Source organism: Myodes glareolus, chromosome 10, assembly GCF_982192425.1.
Source record: "Myodes glareolus chromosome 10, mMyoGla1.1, whole genome shotgun sequence".
Lineage (NCBI taxonomy): Eukaryota > Metazoa > Chordata > Mammalia > Rodentia > Cricetidae > Myodes > Myodes glareolus.
Window position 1 is genome coordinate 66,395,546 of NC_142035.1, and position 17,759 is coordinate 66,413,304.

The following is a 17,759-nucleotide window of genomic DNA, read 5'->3' on the forward strand; positions in this document are numbered from 1 at the left end:
AGCTCTTGCAACACGTGAACACGTAGTAGCCAGAGGCTGAATAACTCGCTCAAAGTCACACAATTCCGGGTAACCTTAGCTTTAAAACAGGATTTCAGTTGTGTGCTTGTCTTGGCTTCAATTCCGGTCATTTCGGACTTCACTCCGGCTCGGAGACTAAGAAACCGGAGCACGAGCGACAGGTCTACTCGCAGGGAGGTCTCAAGAGCGGGCCTTCTGGAGCGCCTTCCTTTCCGTCTTTCCGGACACTTTAGCGCGAATTTCCGGGGAGCGCGTGACGTACATGTTATGCACCGGAAGTGCGCTGTGGCGTAAGAGAGCCGGTCGGAGTGCCAACGGTCACCATCTCTGATTCCTCGGAGCGGAGTGCAGCAGCGGGAGGGATCCACGCAGCTTTAGCCTGCGGCTGCTGTCATGACGACCCAGGGGGGCCTGGTGGCCAACCGAGGCCGGCGGTTCAAGTGGGCCATTGAGCTGAGCACGTCTGGAGGAGGCAGCAGGTGAGACTCTTGAGCGAAGCTCGGTGTCCCAGCCTTTCTCTAGAAGAGCCCGAAATCCAGCGGACCTGGATTACAAATTTCCCACACGGGTGGATGGCGCGCAAACTTCTGAGACGGTTTTGTGCTGAGGAAGTTATTTTACCGTAAGGATCTTTACCTTAAGGAACGCACGAGAGGGTCTAATTTGGGTAGCGACTCCTGAGGATCTTTGTTTTTGTGATTGATAGAACTGGAAATGCGGGCTTGGAAAGAAGCAGTCTTAGTCTCTTGATTTGGTTTGGTTCTTTAGGGGCCGAAGTGACCGGGGCAGTGGACAGGGAGACTCACTCTATCCTGTCGGTTACTTGGACAAGCAAGTGCCTGATACCAGCGTGCAAGAGACAGACCGGATCCTGGTGGAGAAGGTACAGAGGTATTAGATGTCACTGTAGCATTTGGGCCAGCCCTTTCTCACCTTGCTCTCAGGAGAGGTAAAGATAGCCATTGCCTGAGTGTTTGGGAGCTAAACTGCTTTAGATTCATATTACATTATCTTACATATAAGATCCAAAAGTAGTTAGTTGAAAAAATATGTCTGTGAAATAGGTTGAAAAGGCATTGTAGCAACACCTTCCCCCTGAAGTCATAGTTTTCTACTGTAGTTCACTGAAACCATACTTTCAGTCTGTTAGGATATTGTGTTATTTTTCTAAAAATTAATTTAACTTTATTTTATGTGAATTGGTGTGAAGGTGTCAGATCACCTGGAACTGGAGTTACAGACAGGCGTGAGCTCCCATGTGGGTGCTGGGAATTGAACCCTCTGGAAGAACAGCCGGTGTTATTAACTTCTGAGCCATCTCTCCATCCCAGTGTTACTTACTTGTACTTTTAAAAGCAAAATCCCAGGGGCTGGAGAAATGGCTCAGCGGTTAAGAGCACTGACTGCTCTTCCAGAGGACCCGGGTTCAATTCCCAGCACCCACATGGCAGCTCACAACTGTCTGAAAATCCAGTTCCAGGGGATCTGACACCTTCACACCAGTGCACATAAAATAAAGATAAATAAATCATACAAATTAAAAGAAGAAAAAAGTTGGCCATGGCTAGGAATGGTGGCTAGCCTTAAAAAAAAAACAAAAAAAAAACCCAAAATCCCAATCCTGCTATCATTTCTTACTGCTTATACCGTTACGTCATTCCAACCCTAGCCACCACCTTGCACCTAGATTTTTGCAGTAGACTAATCACCAACTGCCTTTCTGTCCCTCTATTTCTCTCTCTCTCTCTCTCTCTCTCTCTCTCTCTCTCTCTCTCTCTCTCATCTGTCTGTCTCTCTGTCTGTCTGTCTATCTATCTATCTATCTATCTATCTATCTATCTATCTATCTATCTATCTCGAGACAGTTTTTCAGTAGCTTTGGAGCCTTGTCCTGGAACTTGCAGTGTAGATCAGGCTGGTCTGTCTGTCTGTCTGTCTAATCTATCTATCTATCTGTCCGTCTATCTATCTATCTATCTATCTATCTATCTATCTATCTATCTATCTATCTCGAGACAGAGTTTTTCAGTAGCTTTGGAGCCTTGTCCTGGAACTTGCAGTGTAGATCAGGCTGGTCTGTCTGTCTGTCTGTCTGTCTAATCTATCTATCTATCTATCTATCTATCTATCTATCTATCTATCTCGAGACAGAGTATCTATCTATCTATCTATCTATCATCTGTCTGTCTGTCTGTCTGTCTATCTATCTATCTATCTCGAGACAGAGTTTTCCAGTAGCTTTGGAGCCTTATCCTGGAACTCGCAGTGTAGATCAGGCTGGTCTGTCTGTCTGTCTGTCTGTCTATCTATCATCTATCTATCTATCTATCTATCTATCTATCTATCTATCTATCTATCTATCTATCTATCTATATCTATCTCGAGACAGAGTTTCCCAGTAGCTTTAGAGCCTTATCCTGGAACTCGCAGTGTAGGTCAGGCTGGTCTCAAACTCACAGAGATCTGCCTGTCTCTGCTTCTCGAGTGCTGGGAATAAAGGTGTGGGCCACTACTGCCCAGCCCCTCCCTCCATTTATAATAAAGCATGGTTTCTCAACCTCAGCACTATTTTTTTTGGAGGGGCTAAGTACTTTTTTTGTTGTGGGAACTTGTACTGGGTACTGTTTAGTACTCTTGACCTCTACATATTAGGAACCATTATTTCTTTCCATAATTGTGTGAACCAAAGATGTTTTCCAGGAGCCAAATTGTCCTTGCTTGGGACCCTCTAATCTAAAAGGATACAATTTGATGATATACAACTGTGTATACCCTCAATGAAACCATCATCGTTTTGAAAGAGAACCTATATTCAAGTCTCCCCCTTCTCAGATTCCCAGTATCCCTTTCTGTGTAGAGTTCTAACTGGTCTTGCTGCTTCTGCCTTGTCCCCCTGTAGTCTCTAAGCACAACCATCAAAATGATCCCTTTGAAACATGCCAGATCATCCCGTCTCAAAATCAGTCTATAATTCCATGTTCATCCAGCACACAACCCAAAATCTTTTTAGTATTATACATAACTGCATGCACCAGTCAAACTCCTTGTAGCATCTTTAGCTTTATCTCCTATCATTTTTGCATTTGTTTACTCTGGTCATAATGGTTTCCTTGCTGCTTTTTAAGGATTCCAGACAAGTTTCCATTCCCTGCTTTTTGTGTTTGTTCTCTATTCTTAGAATGCATTTCCTCTGGCTTCCTTTATAACTAGCTTGCTTGCTCTTTTCCTTTAGGTTCTCTGAACTGTTACATAGTTTAAGCCTTTCTCTATGGTACTCTGTATCCTTTGTGTTTTTCTCTGTCTTTTATATATGTTAAAAAAATATATCACATGGCAATTGTTATTCATCATCTGTCTTATCCCTCTTGTAAAGCTATATTAGCAGGAATTTTACAATAGAACTGTGTCCCAAGTGTTTAGAGTGGTGCTTGAGATGTTCTTTCGTTCTTATATTTCCCTTACAGCCTTAATATTGCTGAATACATGATTTTTATTTCAAGGAATGCACACATTCAGTTGTTTTTTATATATATATAAAGCTAGACATTTATTACTTAAAAAGGGAGATATAGACAAACAGAAAACAAAGACATACACACACACACACACACACACACACACACACCAGAGAGAGAGAGAGAGAGAGAGAGAGAGCCACATTCAGTTTTTATAATATGAAAATGACAGAGCCATTAATTTTTTATAAGTATTACCTCATAATTTTTCATCTTGGCACATCATAGTATAATATGATTACATTATAGTAAATTATTAAATGACATTTTTAAAAGGCAGATATAAAATACATTTATATCAATTCTGTGTTCTATGAATGGTCTATAGGAAATTATTTACAAATAAGGCTTTATAAATGTGAATAAACAAAATAGTTATTGTTATTTTTATATAGATTTACTTTGCTAATACTGTCAGAATTAAGTTTATTTTTTAGCTTTATTTTATATATATATATATATATATATATATATATGTTAGTGTTTTACCTTCATATACATAATGTGTATTGTGTATGCCTGGTGCTTTCAGAGGTCAGATCCACTACTGGAGTTATAGATACGGGTGCTAGGATCCAAACATCGGTTCCCCTGCAGTAGCAACAAATACTTTTTTTTTAATATTTATTCACTTATTATGTATACAATATTCTTTCTATGTGTATGCCTGCAGGCCAGAAGAGGGCACCAGACTACATTACAGATGGTTGTGAGCCACCATGTGGTTGCCGGGAATTGAACTCAGGACCTTTGGAAGAGCAGGCAATGCTCTTAACCACTGAGCCATTTCTCCATCCCCCAGCAACAAATACTTTTAAACATTGAGCCAATTTCTCCAGTGCCATTGTCAGGATTTTTGCATTTAGATTCATTCATGAGTAAGATTTATTTATTTACACACACATATACACACACTTCTCATAATGGTATTTTAAAGTCTGGGTATTTATGGGTTTTGAGTTGTAGAATTTTTAGTTTTGTTTCCTTCCAAAAGAGTTTAAGACTTGATTTTATTTTTAACTTGTAATGATCAGAATTTGCTAAGAGAAGCCATCTGGGCTTAGTTACAGGGTCAGCTTTGTTAACTGCCGTGGGACTATGTTTGTTTCTTTTTTTCTTATGTCATTTGTATAAGCCATGTTTCTAGGAATTTATCCATTTCCTAAAATTTCAAATAAATAGTCTCTAATGTGGCCAGTGTAACATCTGCAGGATCCCCTTTTCCTTCAGGATATGAAAGAGTTGTCTTCTCTCCTTTCCAGTTACTCACTTACCAGAATTGAATTTATAATCTTTGCAAAAAGCCAACTTTACCTTTGATGATTTTATTCATTAACAAATTTCTCTCATTTTTGTTTTCTTCTCAGACTTCTTTAGTGTGTTCTTTGTCTCCTTTCATGAACTAGATTCTGAAACTTCTCACACATTATTTTTTGCTTTTCTGTTTGTTTGTTTGTTTGGTTGGTTTTTTCGAGATAGGGTTTCTCTGTGAAACAATCCTGGCTGTCCTGGAACTTGCTTTGTAGATCAGGCTTGCCTCAAAGTCAGAGATATGCCTGCCTCTGCCTACTGAGTGCTGTACTTTAAGATTATGAATTTCTAGTTGGATGTGGTGGTGCCTATCTACAATCCTATCAGTTGAGATGATGCAAAACAAACAAACAAACCCAAAAAACCCTCAAGTTGGAGGTCAATCTGGACATAACAAAATGTGGTCTCAAGGAACAAAGATTATAAATTTCTCAAAACGTGCTGGGCAGTGGTGGCACATGCTTTTAATCCCAGCACCTAGGAGGCAGAGGCAGGCAGATTTCTGAATTACAAGAAGCCAGGCCTACACAGAAAACCCATTCTGAAAAACCAAACAAAAAGAACCCCTGGAAAGCTTGTATAGGGAAGAGCGTGGCAGTAGAGGAACTTGTAGTAACCTGAAGTGGTGATGGAGCTGAAAAGCCAGCACAGACAAGCAGAGACCTGAAACTTCTGCTCATTTGACTGAAGCATCAATCATACGGCAAATGTGAGACCAAAGCGTACTGATGAGAGATTTAAACCGTGTGTTTGTTTTAGCGCTGCTGGGACATCGCCCTGGGTCCCCTCAAACAGATTCCTATGAACCTCTTCATAATGTACATGGCAGGCAATACCATCTCCATCTTCCCTACTATGATGGTGTGTATGATGGCCTGGCGACCCATTCAAGCACTGATGGCCATTTCAGCCAGTAAGTATTCATAAAATAACCACCCTTCAATGGGTGCTAAAGATTGAAGGCAAATTCTGTGGTATGTTTTTGACTAGAGGGTACACAGGGTGGTAATGATAGTGGTGGCATGAAAAGGAGATGGTGTGTAGTTTTCTGTTTACTTGGAGTGGTACTATTTACAATCTTGTGTATGTATGTATAAATTCATAGTTGCTTTCATTCATATTGGGAGACAAAAGGTTTTTGACAATATCTATTATCCTAACAGCTTTCAAGATGCTGGAGAGTTCAAGTCAGAAGTTCCTTCAAGGATTGGTCTATCTCATTGGGAACCTGATGGGTTTGGCATTGGCTGTTTACAAGTGCCAGTCCATGGGACTGTTGCCTACACACGCATCAGATTGGCTAGCCTTTATTGAACCTCCTGAGGTAAGGTTAATGTTTCAGGCAAATGGGATGTATGGATCATTTGATGGTAGAATTAGAGTTGGTGTTGAGAGTTCACTTAATTTTTTTTAAAGCTTTATTTTTATATTTACGTGTTTATTTCATGCCTCTGTGTGTTGTGGGGGTTAGAGAACAACTTGCAGGAGTTGGTTTTCTCCTTCTATTAATTGGTTTTGAGAACTGAATTCAGGTTATCAGGCTTGGCAACAAGTGCCTTTACCCTCTGAGCCCTCTAGCTGGCCCAAGAGTTCATTTCTTAAGTAATAAAAAAGCATTAGGAGTTTGTAAGTTAGTGTCGTGTATGGCAGGGCGTGTGATTAAGTAACTGAGTAAGTTATGCATCATTCACCTCTTTGCTGTTTTCTTTTTTTAGAGAATGGAGTTCAGTGGTGGAGGCTTACTTTTGTGAACCAGTAAGGACCTGGTGTCTGTGTATAAGCCTTGTTTGCATGGGCCTCATTTGCACTCTGCTTAAGCTCACAGGTCCTAAGTATGCTCACTTAGAATAACCACACATGTTGAGAAGAACCAAAATGTCTGCAATTCTTCCATGGTGAGAGACAGATTCTACGAGGACAATGTGCAGCGTGTTACAGCAGAAAAGAAACTATAACACAACTTCTGACTGAAAATAATGTAGAAAACTTTATTTATGTTCTCAGCACAGAGAAAAACAAACAAAACCAGACTCTATGTAAACAAAAGAATAGCAGCCGCTGAGTAGCAGCATCTCCTTTCAATAAATTAAACGATTGAGAACAATGCTTTAAGTTTCTCAAGTTCCCTTATATCTGTGTTAATATTTTATTTCTATATCGCATAAGCAGAGACAAAGATTCTATATCAGACATTTTTTGGAAGATGTGAGAAACTTCTCCTGGATTCAAATTTTACATGAGGAAAAGAAAAATAAACCAGAAAAAAGAGCATGTAAATATGCTTACAGTGTAACTTATTTTAATATCCACAATAAGAAGTTTTTTAACATTTGGGGGAATGAGGATTGATGGGATCCTTTGGGCCACAAGAACAGGGTGCGACGGAAGAGGAAGAGCAGTGCCTTCCTCTGCCACGAGGAACTGGCACTTGTCAAGCAGGCCCTGCAGTTCAAACTCCAGCTTTTAAGATAGCTATGAAAGGCTGGGGGCCAGCTCGGGGACAATGAATGTTACAGCCTGCCTGCTAACTCATAGATAAGACACAGAAGCTGGGTCTTCGAAGAAGGCAGGAGAAGGTCTTTCTCTTCCCTCTAGAAACATTTGGCCCCTTCCCCTAAGGTGCATTTTCTCTTAAGTTTTCAGTATTGCTTTATTTGCAGTGATTAAAAGAGATAAAGACACTTTGCAGACAGACAACATAAGCAACACATAGACATGAAATGCTCTAGACAGAGATGAGTATAAATCTGGCCTAATAACCATTTTTCCATGTAACAGTGATCTTATGCTTTAGGGACTGAAGTAATAGCTATATTAATAGCTACTAATTTTCTTACCCTTTAAAAGATTCTTACACAGCTCTAACCACAGCCTTTCTAAAAGTTAACTTTATTGTCTGCCCATATTTGATATCTAAAAAGGTGGTATCACTTTGGTCAGGGGTAGATGTGTTAGGCAGTTCCTGGGCAGGCTGGCTTTTACAGAATGGGTGTTTAATACCTTGGAGCCTAGGGGACTATACTCAACTATACAATCGAGTGTTGGAAAGGGAACTGTTGACATTTTCTACCTCTGCAGGGAGGAGCAGGAAAAATTTTAGATCTTCTCTGCTACGTACGCTGAGTGGGTGGGTGGGGAGGGATTAAGAACAAATGACTCAGCTTCTTAGGCCATATTTGAGGGTCTTTTGTCTCTGGGGTTGAATTTTGGGTGTTCCATGTTCTACAGGGTATGGACTGTGGCAAATTTACCATAAGGGGAATTTAAAAGCAGTCATGTATGTAAGCAGGAAGACAGTCTCTTAACTATCTTGTAAAGAATATGAAGGTTTCACCTACTTGAAATTACTGCTCAGCCACAAAGACTTCCTATGCTGGTAAGCCAGGTGTTCATGATCGATAAATTAGAACAATAAGAAGCTGAGCTTACACGAGTATTTCCTTGGCACATTTAGAGATTTCTGAAAACAAAACTGACAGCAGATCATTGGCTTAGGGAACCACTTGGTTCAGAGCCAAGTTTCTGGAGTCAGAGTGAAGAATAACATTGACGGGGGGGCTAGTTCAGCGTTGGGCATGGAGGCGAGCGCCTCAAGTCTTCACTATGGCTTTGCTGAAGAGGCCACAGATTGATTTCATGTGAAAGAAAAGCTGCTTATGTCAGGCCAATGCGAACCTGTCTGCCACTTTAGACAGGTAATTTTGGCACCGTGTAAAGGGTATGGCTCTCTCATGCCCAGTTCCACTGCTGAACCCCTCTAAAGCCAGGAGCCCTCGGAGGTAACAGTACACAGTCCTATTGTCTCTTGTCTCTTCCTTACAGCTTTTCTTTTTCTTTTTTCTTTTTTTTTAAAAGCCAGTGCCTACTAAAGATAGAAGAAGAGACCCTCCTGGTTAAGCTGCTTAACAACCTCCAAGTCTTAAGATAATACATTGTGTGCTTTGTGTTGCAGAGCTAACCATAGACTCTCTTTCTGCACATTTTAATAGTACTCTCTGGAATCCTGTCTAGCCATTTGAAAACCAGAAAAACATCTTACTTTTCAAAACCCTTTTTCCATAGTAACACTATCTGCATTACAACCACAGCATGGGTTTTAAAAGAAACACCGTTGAAATATACAGTGGCACAGCACAGACAGTAAAACTCAGTCTGGGGGATCTGATTTTTGAATAAGAAGTAGAAGCTGCAGCTATTTTTCAGGTTTTGTATATTAGTATCCTAAATTTTCACTTGGTTTGCCGCAGGCTATCTCCAACAATGGTAATATTTACTTGGCCGCTCATTTTTGCTAAGGTGAGACTGACTGGCTGTCACCTCCCTGGTGTCATCATAAAACCGTGTCTTCTGAGACTCATCCTGGATGTTGGATTTTAACTTGTTTTTTGCTTTTAGTTTAGTTTTTAGCATACGTTTTACTAACTCACTACCTTCAGCAGTGCCAAAAGGTTCCCTGTGGCTTAGCGTGTTAATTTTGGCTTGCCCTCTCCTGCCATAGAAATAGCTTTTAGGACTTGGCCGTTCTGATAGTAAGGGAATGTTTGCCTCTGCTGGACGGCAGATCATCTTGTCCAAGAGCACAGTTGGGGCTCAGCTCCGCAAGAGAGGAGTAGGAGTGGTAGGAAGGAGCTGTCATCTCCACGGGCGATGAGTCTTAGGGAAGGTGAGACCACGCAGAATCTTCACAAGCTGACTATGAGTAAATGGTGATTACTTCACTGCCACCACCCCGGACAAGGAGGACTCGCTCTAATCCCTCGGTGAGTACTTCTAGGAATTCCATGTCTTCAGAAGTTGTCAAGGAAACAGGCAGATGAATAGTACACTTTATAACCTGGCATCAGTAATCTAAGTTTCTTTGATCACAGAGCTGCAAACTCAGCATACTCCTTTCATAATTATATATTCAGGATAGGAAAAGCCTGACCTTTGGACTCAACATCCATCTGTACATTCACCACCCATCGTCTCAGCAGTGCTATGCATGAAAACAGGGGTCTTGTGCATGCTAGGCAAACACCCTATTATGTGCAACTGTTTCACCTGCTCCAATTTTAATTTTTTAAAATTCAGGAAACAGGGTCTTACTAAATTGCCCAGGCCAGTGTTAACTCTTTATGGCACCTGGGCAGACCTCTAGTTTTTCCTTCCTTTTCTAAGTAGCTCAGATTACATGCTTGCGCCACCAAGCCTGGAATTAGATTCAGTTTTAAATTTATGAAATAATCCTGGGATCTAGACCCTTTGCATATTTAATACAAGATATTCTCATTTGTTTCCACTAGGACCTGAACCACGAGTCTCATGCATGTCAGGCAAACGTTCCACCACTGAATAAGCCCCAGCCCTTATTTGGTATCTTCTAAATGTGATTTAAAACTGTGCAAACAGTGAATGGCTCAGCTACTGAAAGAATTTGTACAAGCCTGACATCTTGAGTTCAATTCTTTGTAATGAGTGGGGAGAACACATAAATACTTCGGAGGTAGACTCTCACTGTGTAACACTAGCTGGCCTGAAACGCAGTGATCTGCCTGCCTCTGCCTCCTGAATGCTGGGATTAAGGGTGCATCACAATGCCTGGCATAAATAAAAAGTTTTAAGTGGCTGGAGAGATGTCTCAGTGACATCTAGGTCACTAGCAGATGCTAGGTCACTAGTGCTAGGTCCTAAGCAGAGGACCTAGGTATGAGTTCCCAGCATGCATGTGTTGGCCCATGACCATCTGTAACTCAGTTCCAGGAACTCCAACACCCTCTTCAGAATTCCATGAGCACCAACCAAATATGCATAAGCATACATGCATGCAACAGACACATGAAAAAAAGGACTTAAAGTGGGGGCAGATAAAACTGTAGAAACCTGATTAGCTGAGTCTATGGTGCATGTACATTCATGTGCCTGTACACATGTGTATGTATACACGAACTGAAAACTAGAACTGAAAGTATGTTTTTTTCTTTTGAAAAAAAATGCCAAAATATAAGAAAAGGGCTAAAAATAATACCAGCTCAAAAGATTTCTAGCAAACCCACAGAATTTCTAAGTGGAGCTGCGTGAGTCAGATTTTCATACCATTTTTTTCATTAATAAACCATCCCCCTTTCCTCAATGGTGCTGCTAGGAATGGACCAGTCTCATTGCAGGGCTAGAAGGTTCCCATAAACATAACCCTGGATGAAGAAGCAGCCTTAGGCCTTTTCCTCAGTTAAGAAGTTCTATCTCAAATGCTTCTCCCCTAAATCCATCCAAAAGACGGCTTTGCAGAGGATCCCGAAAGGAGAATGGATGTGGGTTCTGTGTCTAGGTTTATGGCTGAAAATGGTATACATGGGATTCAGAGAGAACACAGTAACTCCCTGCCCTCTCTGCCTGAGAGGAAATCAGTTTATCTCACAACTTTGGAAGCAACCCCACCTATAGCATTTAGCTCTTCCTCAGAGGGAAAGTGGGGACAGACTGACTTTAACCATTGCCTTGTCTCATAGCAAACATAGATTTCTTTCCTGTTGGCACCTTCACAGGAAGGATACAGTTTTCGTCACCTTCAGGGTTCCGGGGTGGTCCTGGCATATTCAGCAAAACCAATTTGGCTTCGTGGGACTTGTTAACTATGACTTCATTAAGCTTCACTGCTGTGTGCATACGTCTCACATTGGACTGGTCCCTGGTGGGAAGAAGTGAGAGAGCTAAGGCAGGAGGAAAGCCAGTTATAAGTGCTCTTTATTTGTGTGTGTGTGTGTGTGTGTGTGTGTGTGTGTGTGTGTGTGTGTAGGAGGGCAGCTTTTTGGGAGTTGGTTTTCCTTCCACCAACTTTTGGGAGATCAGTCCTGGTGCTCACAATCAGGTCCTAAGGTTTGGCAACAAGCCATTTTTTTGCTGGCCTGGTCTTCTCATTCTGCTTTCTTATTTTTAATAATAGACAAATAATACAGAAATGAGCAATGTGGAGGAGAAAAGGATGGTTAGTTTGCACAGGTAAAGTCACATGTACCACTGTATAGAATACGGTATTGTTACAGGATAAGCTTGTGAGTGGAAACACTTACGGACGCATATTAAGTAGGTCCTGGAATCCTTCCACTGACTTGACCTTTTGCCCCCGGGTTGCCATGTACTTATCCTTGGTCCAAGTCATGTGTACCTTCTCCTGGTAAGTTTCTGTCTCTTCATCCTCATCAGAACCAATGCTAGTTAAACGTAGCATTGAGTTTCTATCTTTCACCAGCTGTGCCTAGGGAAGGTCAAACAGTTATTCTCCCTGTTCTTTTCTTCAGCTTTAGCTGTTTTGAAAGGACTATACTGGAATAACTGAAAAAATGAGAAGAAATCATTTCACATCACCGTCAGACCTCACAGACCAGGCCAGGTCAATTCAGCAAGCTCTTTCTTACCTCTCTGTCTCGTTCTGTTTTAGACAGTCGCATGTGCCGGAGCATCTGGGACCTCTGCTCCATCATCAAGGTGCGCTCATATGTATAGGCAGAAATGTCACTGTCATGCTGCCACAGACAGCACACAAAGTAGGCACAAAGAAAAAGAAGGGTTAGCCAATATTTGTATTTCTGCACACTGACCTAATTCAGAAAAACTGTCACCACATCAACCTTTCACTCCGATTTCGTTCAGTCTTGAGTTATAAGGACACGATTTCAGGGATGTAGATTAAATAGTCACTTAGTATTTTCCATGATTTGCTCATATTTGTTGCCTTGAAACAAAATACTGCAGCTTGTATTTTCCGTACAAAGCTAGTGTGATTTTAACATGAATTAAATATTAATAAATATATTAAGCAGCTAAGAGTTTGATATATATACATATGTTATCAAACATTAATATATAACCTATGTATATATGTATGTATGTATGTTTGAGCTGTGTAATAAATAACAAAGAAAAAGCAACCCCAGGGGCAGTAAGATGACTCAGTGGATAAAGACATTTGCTGCCCAGTCTGATGCCATGAATTTGGGTCCGGAGACTCACTTTATAGAAGCAAAGAAGAGAACCCTGTAAGTTGTCCTCTGACTCTGACACACACACACACACACACACACACACACACACAGAGAGAGAGAGAGAGAGAGAGAGAAAGAGAGAGAGAGAGAAATAAAAATATAGATAACTTAAAAATGAAAGCAAATAAAAACTCCCAAACATTTATATATCCTACTTACTTGGGTCAATAAATTAGGGGTTTTTTTGGGGGGGGGGACTAGGGGGTTAAACCACACATTTATAGCTGATTAATATCCCAGACTAGATTCTAGAAGAGAGCTGGAGTTGAGGGAGTGGTGTTCTCTATTTCAAGTTCCACTTCCTCACCATCTCCACCACTTCCACTTCTGCCTCAATGCGCAGATGGTACAGGAAGGTGGCCAGATCTTTCTTCATCTGGATACTGTTGTCTTCGAGTTGGGCCACTGTGAAGATCCTTATGCTGCATTTTCTCCATACCTGATGAAATGCCATGTGTACATGGGAAGTTAGGTGCAAGAAGGGAAAAAAAACGATTCCCTAAAATGAGACATTTGTGCCTAGGATGACCTTGCTGTAGTATCAAGTATTTGTTCCTTGCTTCCTGCTTGATTCATTTTTGTAGTAGTGTAAAATGATGTGAGTTGCCTCTCTGTATGCAGTGAATATGTTTTGTTACTATTGGTTAATAAAGAAGCTGATTTGGTCAATAGCCAGGCAGAATAGAGCCAGGTGAGAAATCCAAGCAAAGATAAAGGGAGAAAGAAGGTGGAGTCAGAGACACACCAGCAGCTCCCGAAGGAGTAAGATGCCAGAGCATTACTGGTAAGCCACGGGGCATGTGGCAATATACAGATTATTAGAAATGGGTTTATTTATATGTAGAGCTAGTCAGTAAGAAGCCTGAGTTGTTAGTCAAACGTTTTATAATTTATATTATATTATATTATATTAATATTATATTAATTATAATAATATTATATTAAGTCTCAGAATGGTTATTCTGGAACTTGTGGGCTGGAGGTTTGACTAAGCAACACATTAAATCCAATCTAAGTTAACACAATAGTTCAGGCTGGCCTTGAACTTTGATCTTCCCACCTTGGCCTCCTGAGTGGTGGGATCTACCAGCATCCTTCACCATTGGTGGTTCTAAGTTCTTAATTCTGTTACAAGAAAAAATTTGCTCATGTAGTATTGTGAAAATGATGTTTGTCCCTGACTCCTGGCATTAATTTGTAAAATCCTTGGAAGGACAGAGCGGCTGACAATGGGCTGACACCAATGGTCAATGGTTTAAGGCAGAAGCAGGGTAGAACAGTACTTGCAGTCTGCATCCGTAGGATGCAGGAAGGCAGTGTGTAAGACTCAATCTGTGGGATAGAATGCGACCTCCAGATAATAAAGTCAGAACTGATTCAGCAACAAGTTGCTGCCTACTGCAGGAACAGCTGCTGGCTTCATATGGGGAGGGTAAAACACATCTACATAGCCCCATCCAAGATACACCAAGAGTGCTTTATTCAGACAGCCTAACAATGACACCATACAAACATATCGTAGGATGAGCATATATGGGTATGGCAGGCACAACATGTACATACTTACCCCTGAAACTGATGTGTTCCTGTTGTTTTTGTTTGTTTGTTTCAAACACTCATATGGAATTTTAGTAAACTTGTTGGATTACACTTAAGGTAGATTGGTAATATACAACAACAACAACAACAACAACAACAACAACAAAATAAAATTAAAAAAAAAACCCTAAACCCACTCTACTTCTAATAATGTTGAAGCTGGGATTATGGGACAGCCCAGAATAAGCCCCATCTCTTCAGATTTTAAGTTCCACCATTACACAGTTAAATAATAATAATGCATGTAGTGAGCTAGGACAGCAAGAGGGAATGCTTGGAAAGAGAGTGTCCAGAGTACCTTGTGCTGTTTCAGTAGGAAGGGCAGCAGCATGAGCATGCCCCCATCATGCACAATCCACCACACATCAATGTTGCCCTCAGAAAATGGCTCCACATTGCTGGGAAAGAAGGAGACATTTTTAGCCACCAGCAGGGCTAGATGGGCAGCAGTTGTCACTCGAACTGTGCCTATGGAGAGAAGAGAGTATTGGGATATACAAACAAGAATCGCTGGACTTTGTTTGCTTCCCACCATCTCAGGACAGGAAGGGAATGCTGACATTTCTTGGAATAATGTGTCCTATTGACACCACACATCAAACTTTACGAAGAGACAGAGGTCACTGAGGGAAGTCTAGAGCACTAGTAATGAATGCAGAAACATGGTTTAGGAAACTAGGGATACTGCATATTTAAAGTAGGAATTTGGGAGAGTCTGATGAAAGACAATCTTTCCAGTTCTTGTGAGGACATCAAAATGAAAATGACAAACAAAATGACAATAGATGAGACTTGACATAGGTAAGTAATTTGTGAACATAAACATAAAGCTGGACAGGGCAGGTAACAGGTTAGTAGGAGTTTTTAAGTGGCCTTCTAACAGCATGTTTCAACACAGCACAGTCTCTACTTTATAAGAGTTAGGGTGACAGATTTAACTTGATCCCCCTCTGGGCCCTCAGGTCAGTACAGGAAACAATTTTGTACCAATGAAAGTCTTCCAAGCGCGAGCATCTTCACTCTGACGCCAGCCATTGGGCCAGCCCATCACCACTGTGTTGTGCTTCATGCCTCCAAGGCCACAGGACTGGATGAGGTGTGAGATACCCTCTTTCAGCTTGGCAGCCACCACCAGCTGGCAGAATCCTTTTACCTTTTCTGCCTCCATTAGGTGCTTAATGGTCTGAAAAAGATACAAAACTTCAACTGTGTTGTCTGATTTCTGTCCTGCACACTGCTTCGCCCTGAACCTTTTAGCTCATCATTCCTTCTCGTTATTGTATTCCCATCTTTCTCTAAATTCAATGAAATACTGTAATATAAGATGTAACAACATAATGTAATATAATAGACAAGTCCAAAGACTTCAATGTGCTTCATTGAAGTGTCATCTTTGTCTTGGTTTTGTTTCGTCTGTTTTACTTTGGAAGTGCTTACTGCCTATTTGTGTACCTGGAGCTGGTGCTCCGTATGTAGCTCCTCTTCCCTTTCCTCTATTCTGCTTGCTTCGTTTTCAGGTGAAGCATTGTGCACAGCACTGCCCAAAAAGTGAATAGTGGACATAGTTTCTTGATTGACAAGGCAAATTCACTAGTGTCAACACCACACTCTTGTTAATCCCAGGCATCCCTTAATCTTTCATGAAACCTAATCTGATGATCCCTGAAGTTCACTTGAGAATTTTCTCAGGTAAGGTTTCCCTTTCCCCTTCTCTTTTTCTTATATTCATTCTGACATTTGAATAGTGACTGAGAACACCTACATTTAATTTATTAGTGCTGCATTTAGTCAAGTTAACATAAAGGTGGTATCACATGCCTATTTATTTTTATCCAACCCCTCTGTTGGAAAGGGAATGGGAATAATGATATATAAAATAGATATGATTTTCTCAAAGACACAAGTTAAATTAGTGGTTATCTAGGGTAAAGATATTGATTTGCAGCCATATGCTTTTTATTTTTTTATATTTATCTATTTACTTTGTATACAATATTCTGTTTGTGTGTATGCTGCAGGCCAGAAGAGGGCACCAGACCTCATTACAGATGGTTGTGAGCCACCATGTGGTTGCCGGAAATTGAACTCAGGACCTTTGGAAGAGCAGGCAATGCTCTTAACCGCTGAGCCATCTCTCCAGCCCAGCCATATGCTTTTTAAAAATTAACTTTTGTCATCTGGGTGAATATTTCCCAGAATTTCTAATTAAAAAAAAGGATTAATTTTAAAAATTAATTGTGTATGTACGTGCTGGGAACCAAACTTAAGTTCTCTGTGAGCGCACTATGTACTCTGAACTATGCTGCCATCAGATTCGGGGACATTATCATAGTTGAACATAAATGCTCACATGATTTCTCTTCCTTTCAGATCAGCGTTTAGAGTCTAACTGGAAATAATGTTTATTATAATCTCACAGGAAATGCTTTAAGTGGGGAGAGTAGACATCTACTCTGGCTCTTTCTGTCTGGGGTTATGGCTGTTCAAAAGGCAGCACTGAGTTGGAAGCCTAGGTCACACAGAAAAAGGTATATCTCAGAAACCTGAGGACTTCCTTCTAATCTGAACTTAGCTTACAGATGTCACAAAAAGTTGATAAGTCTTTTAAAATTATTACTGAACCTTATGTTCAAAGTTGGTCAAACTTATGCAAAAACATTCTTTTAAACTGATTTTTTTTACGTCTGTTATACCATTCAAATGCTTTATGTCCTCCATGATTTCCTCAGCAATCTCTCTCTCTCCCTCTCCCTACCCCCCCTCTCTTTTTACATATAGAAAGGCTTTTGGTTTTGGTTTTATGAAACAGGATCCTGGCACTCACTGTGAAGACCAGGTTGGCCTTGAACTCACGAAGATCCACCTGCCTCTGCATCTTTTTTTTTTTTTTTTTTTATATCCAAAATGTGTTTATTGGGATGGTTCCCACTCATCTCGAATCAGGTGCTTTTCAGTGCTGCTTCCTCCTGAAGGAGCATCCTTCTGTCAGTCTTGCTTTCCCGCCTGTAGGCTGACACAGGACAGTGGAGCAGCCAACACACAAGACTACCGTCTGTGCATGGCTAAAGACCGTGGTGATTTTATAGCATCCTGGGCACTTCACATCCATAAAGTAGGAATTGGGGCTCTGCACCAGGCGCTTTTTCTTGTGTTTCCTCTTTTCCTCCTCTGGAGAGGGATGAAGGAGATCCTTTGCGAGAGGCATGTTCTCGTAGGGAGGTCGTCACCGCCGGAAAGCCTGCCTCTGCATCTTAAGTGCTGGGATTTTAAAGGCATGCACTACCATGCCAGG

The 17,759-nt window shown here is 41.0% G+C and overlaps 3 protein-coding genes across 11 annotated transcripts in view; 1 reads left to right on the forward strand and 2 right to left on the reverse strand.

Annotated features, from left to right (window-relative positions):
- Positions 1-287: 287 nt before the first annotated feature.
- Emc4 (ER membrane protein complex subunit 4) lies at positions 288-6,951 on the forward strand. Of its 4 annotated transcripts, none has more exons than XM_085696506.2 (4): positions 288-500; positions 790-912; positions 5,677-5,760; positions 6,011-6,183. In XM_085696506.2, the coding sequence occupies exons 1-4, from the start codon at positions 415-417 to the stop codon at positions 6,159-6,161; spliced, it is 444 nt and encodes a 147-aa protein (XP_085552632.2). In that variant the 5' UTR covers positions 288-414; the 3' UTR covers positions 6,162-6,183. The 4 variants fall into 4 exon arrangements, with proteins under 4 accessions (XP_085552632.2, XP_087767445.1, XP_087767446.1 ...); XM_087911319.1 differs by having other exon boundaries at positions 300-500; positions 790-904; positions 5,607-5,760; positions 6,011-6,951; XM_087911320.1 differs by lacking the exon at positions 288-500 and adding an exon at positions 513-643 and having other exon boundaries at positions 790-904; positions 5,607-5,760; positions 6,011-6,951.
- Positions 6,809-17,759, reverse strand: part of Slc12a6 (solute carrier family 12 member 6) — a 92,997-nt gene continuing 82,046 nt past the window's right edge. For all 6 annotated transcript variants that reach the window (XM_087911315.1, XM_087911314.1, XM_087911313.1 and 3 more), the window contains 7 exons: positions 15,455-15,650; positions 14,766-14,935; positions 13,176-13,307; positions 12,242-12,349; positions 11,897-12,081; positions 11,381-11,514; positions 6,809-9,632 (listed from right to left, as the gene is read on the reverse strand). In XM_087911315.1, coding sequence (XP_087767441.1) covers positions 9,541-9,632; positions 11,381-11,514; positions 11,897-12,081; positions 12,242-12,349; positions 13,176-13,307; positions 14,766-14,935; positions 15,455-15,650 — 1,017 coding nt within the window. In that variant the 3' untranslated portion in view covers positions 6,809-9,540. The remainder of the gene's footprint in view (positions 9,633-11,380; positions 11,515-11,896; positions 12,082-12,241; positions 12,350-13,175; positions 13,308-14,765; positions 14,936-15,454; positions 15,651-17,759) is intronic.
- LOC148120666 (small ribosomal subunit protein eS27) lies at positions 17,341-17,721 on the reverse strand. Its single transcript, XM_087911322.1, has one exon. The coding sequence runs from the start codon at positions 17,670-17,672 to the stop codon at positions 17,418-17,420; it is 255 nt and encodes an 84-aa protein (XP_087767448.1). The 5' UTR covers positions 17,673-17,721; the 3' UTR covers positions 17,341-17,417.

Coding starts and splice junctions, on each gene's coding strand:
- Emc4 (XM_087911319.1), top strand. CDS start 415: ATGACGACCCAGGGGGGCCTGGTGGCCAACCGAGGCCGGCGGTTCAAG. Junction 501..789: donor ACGTCTGGAGGAGGCAGCAG/GTGAGACTCTTG, acceptor TTGGTTCTTTAG/GGGCCGAAGTGACCGGGGCA. Junction 5,761..6,010: donor ACTGATGGCCATTTCAGCCA/GTAAGTATTCAT, acceptor TTATCCTAACAG/CTTTCAAGATGCTGGAGAGT.
- LOC148120666 (XM_087911322.1), bottom strand. CDS start 17,672: ATGCCTCTCGCAAAGGATCTCCTTCATCCCTCTCCAGAGGAGGAAAAG.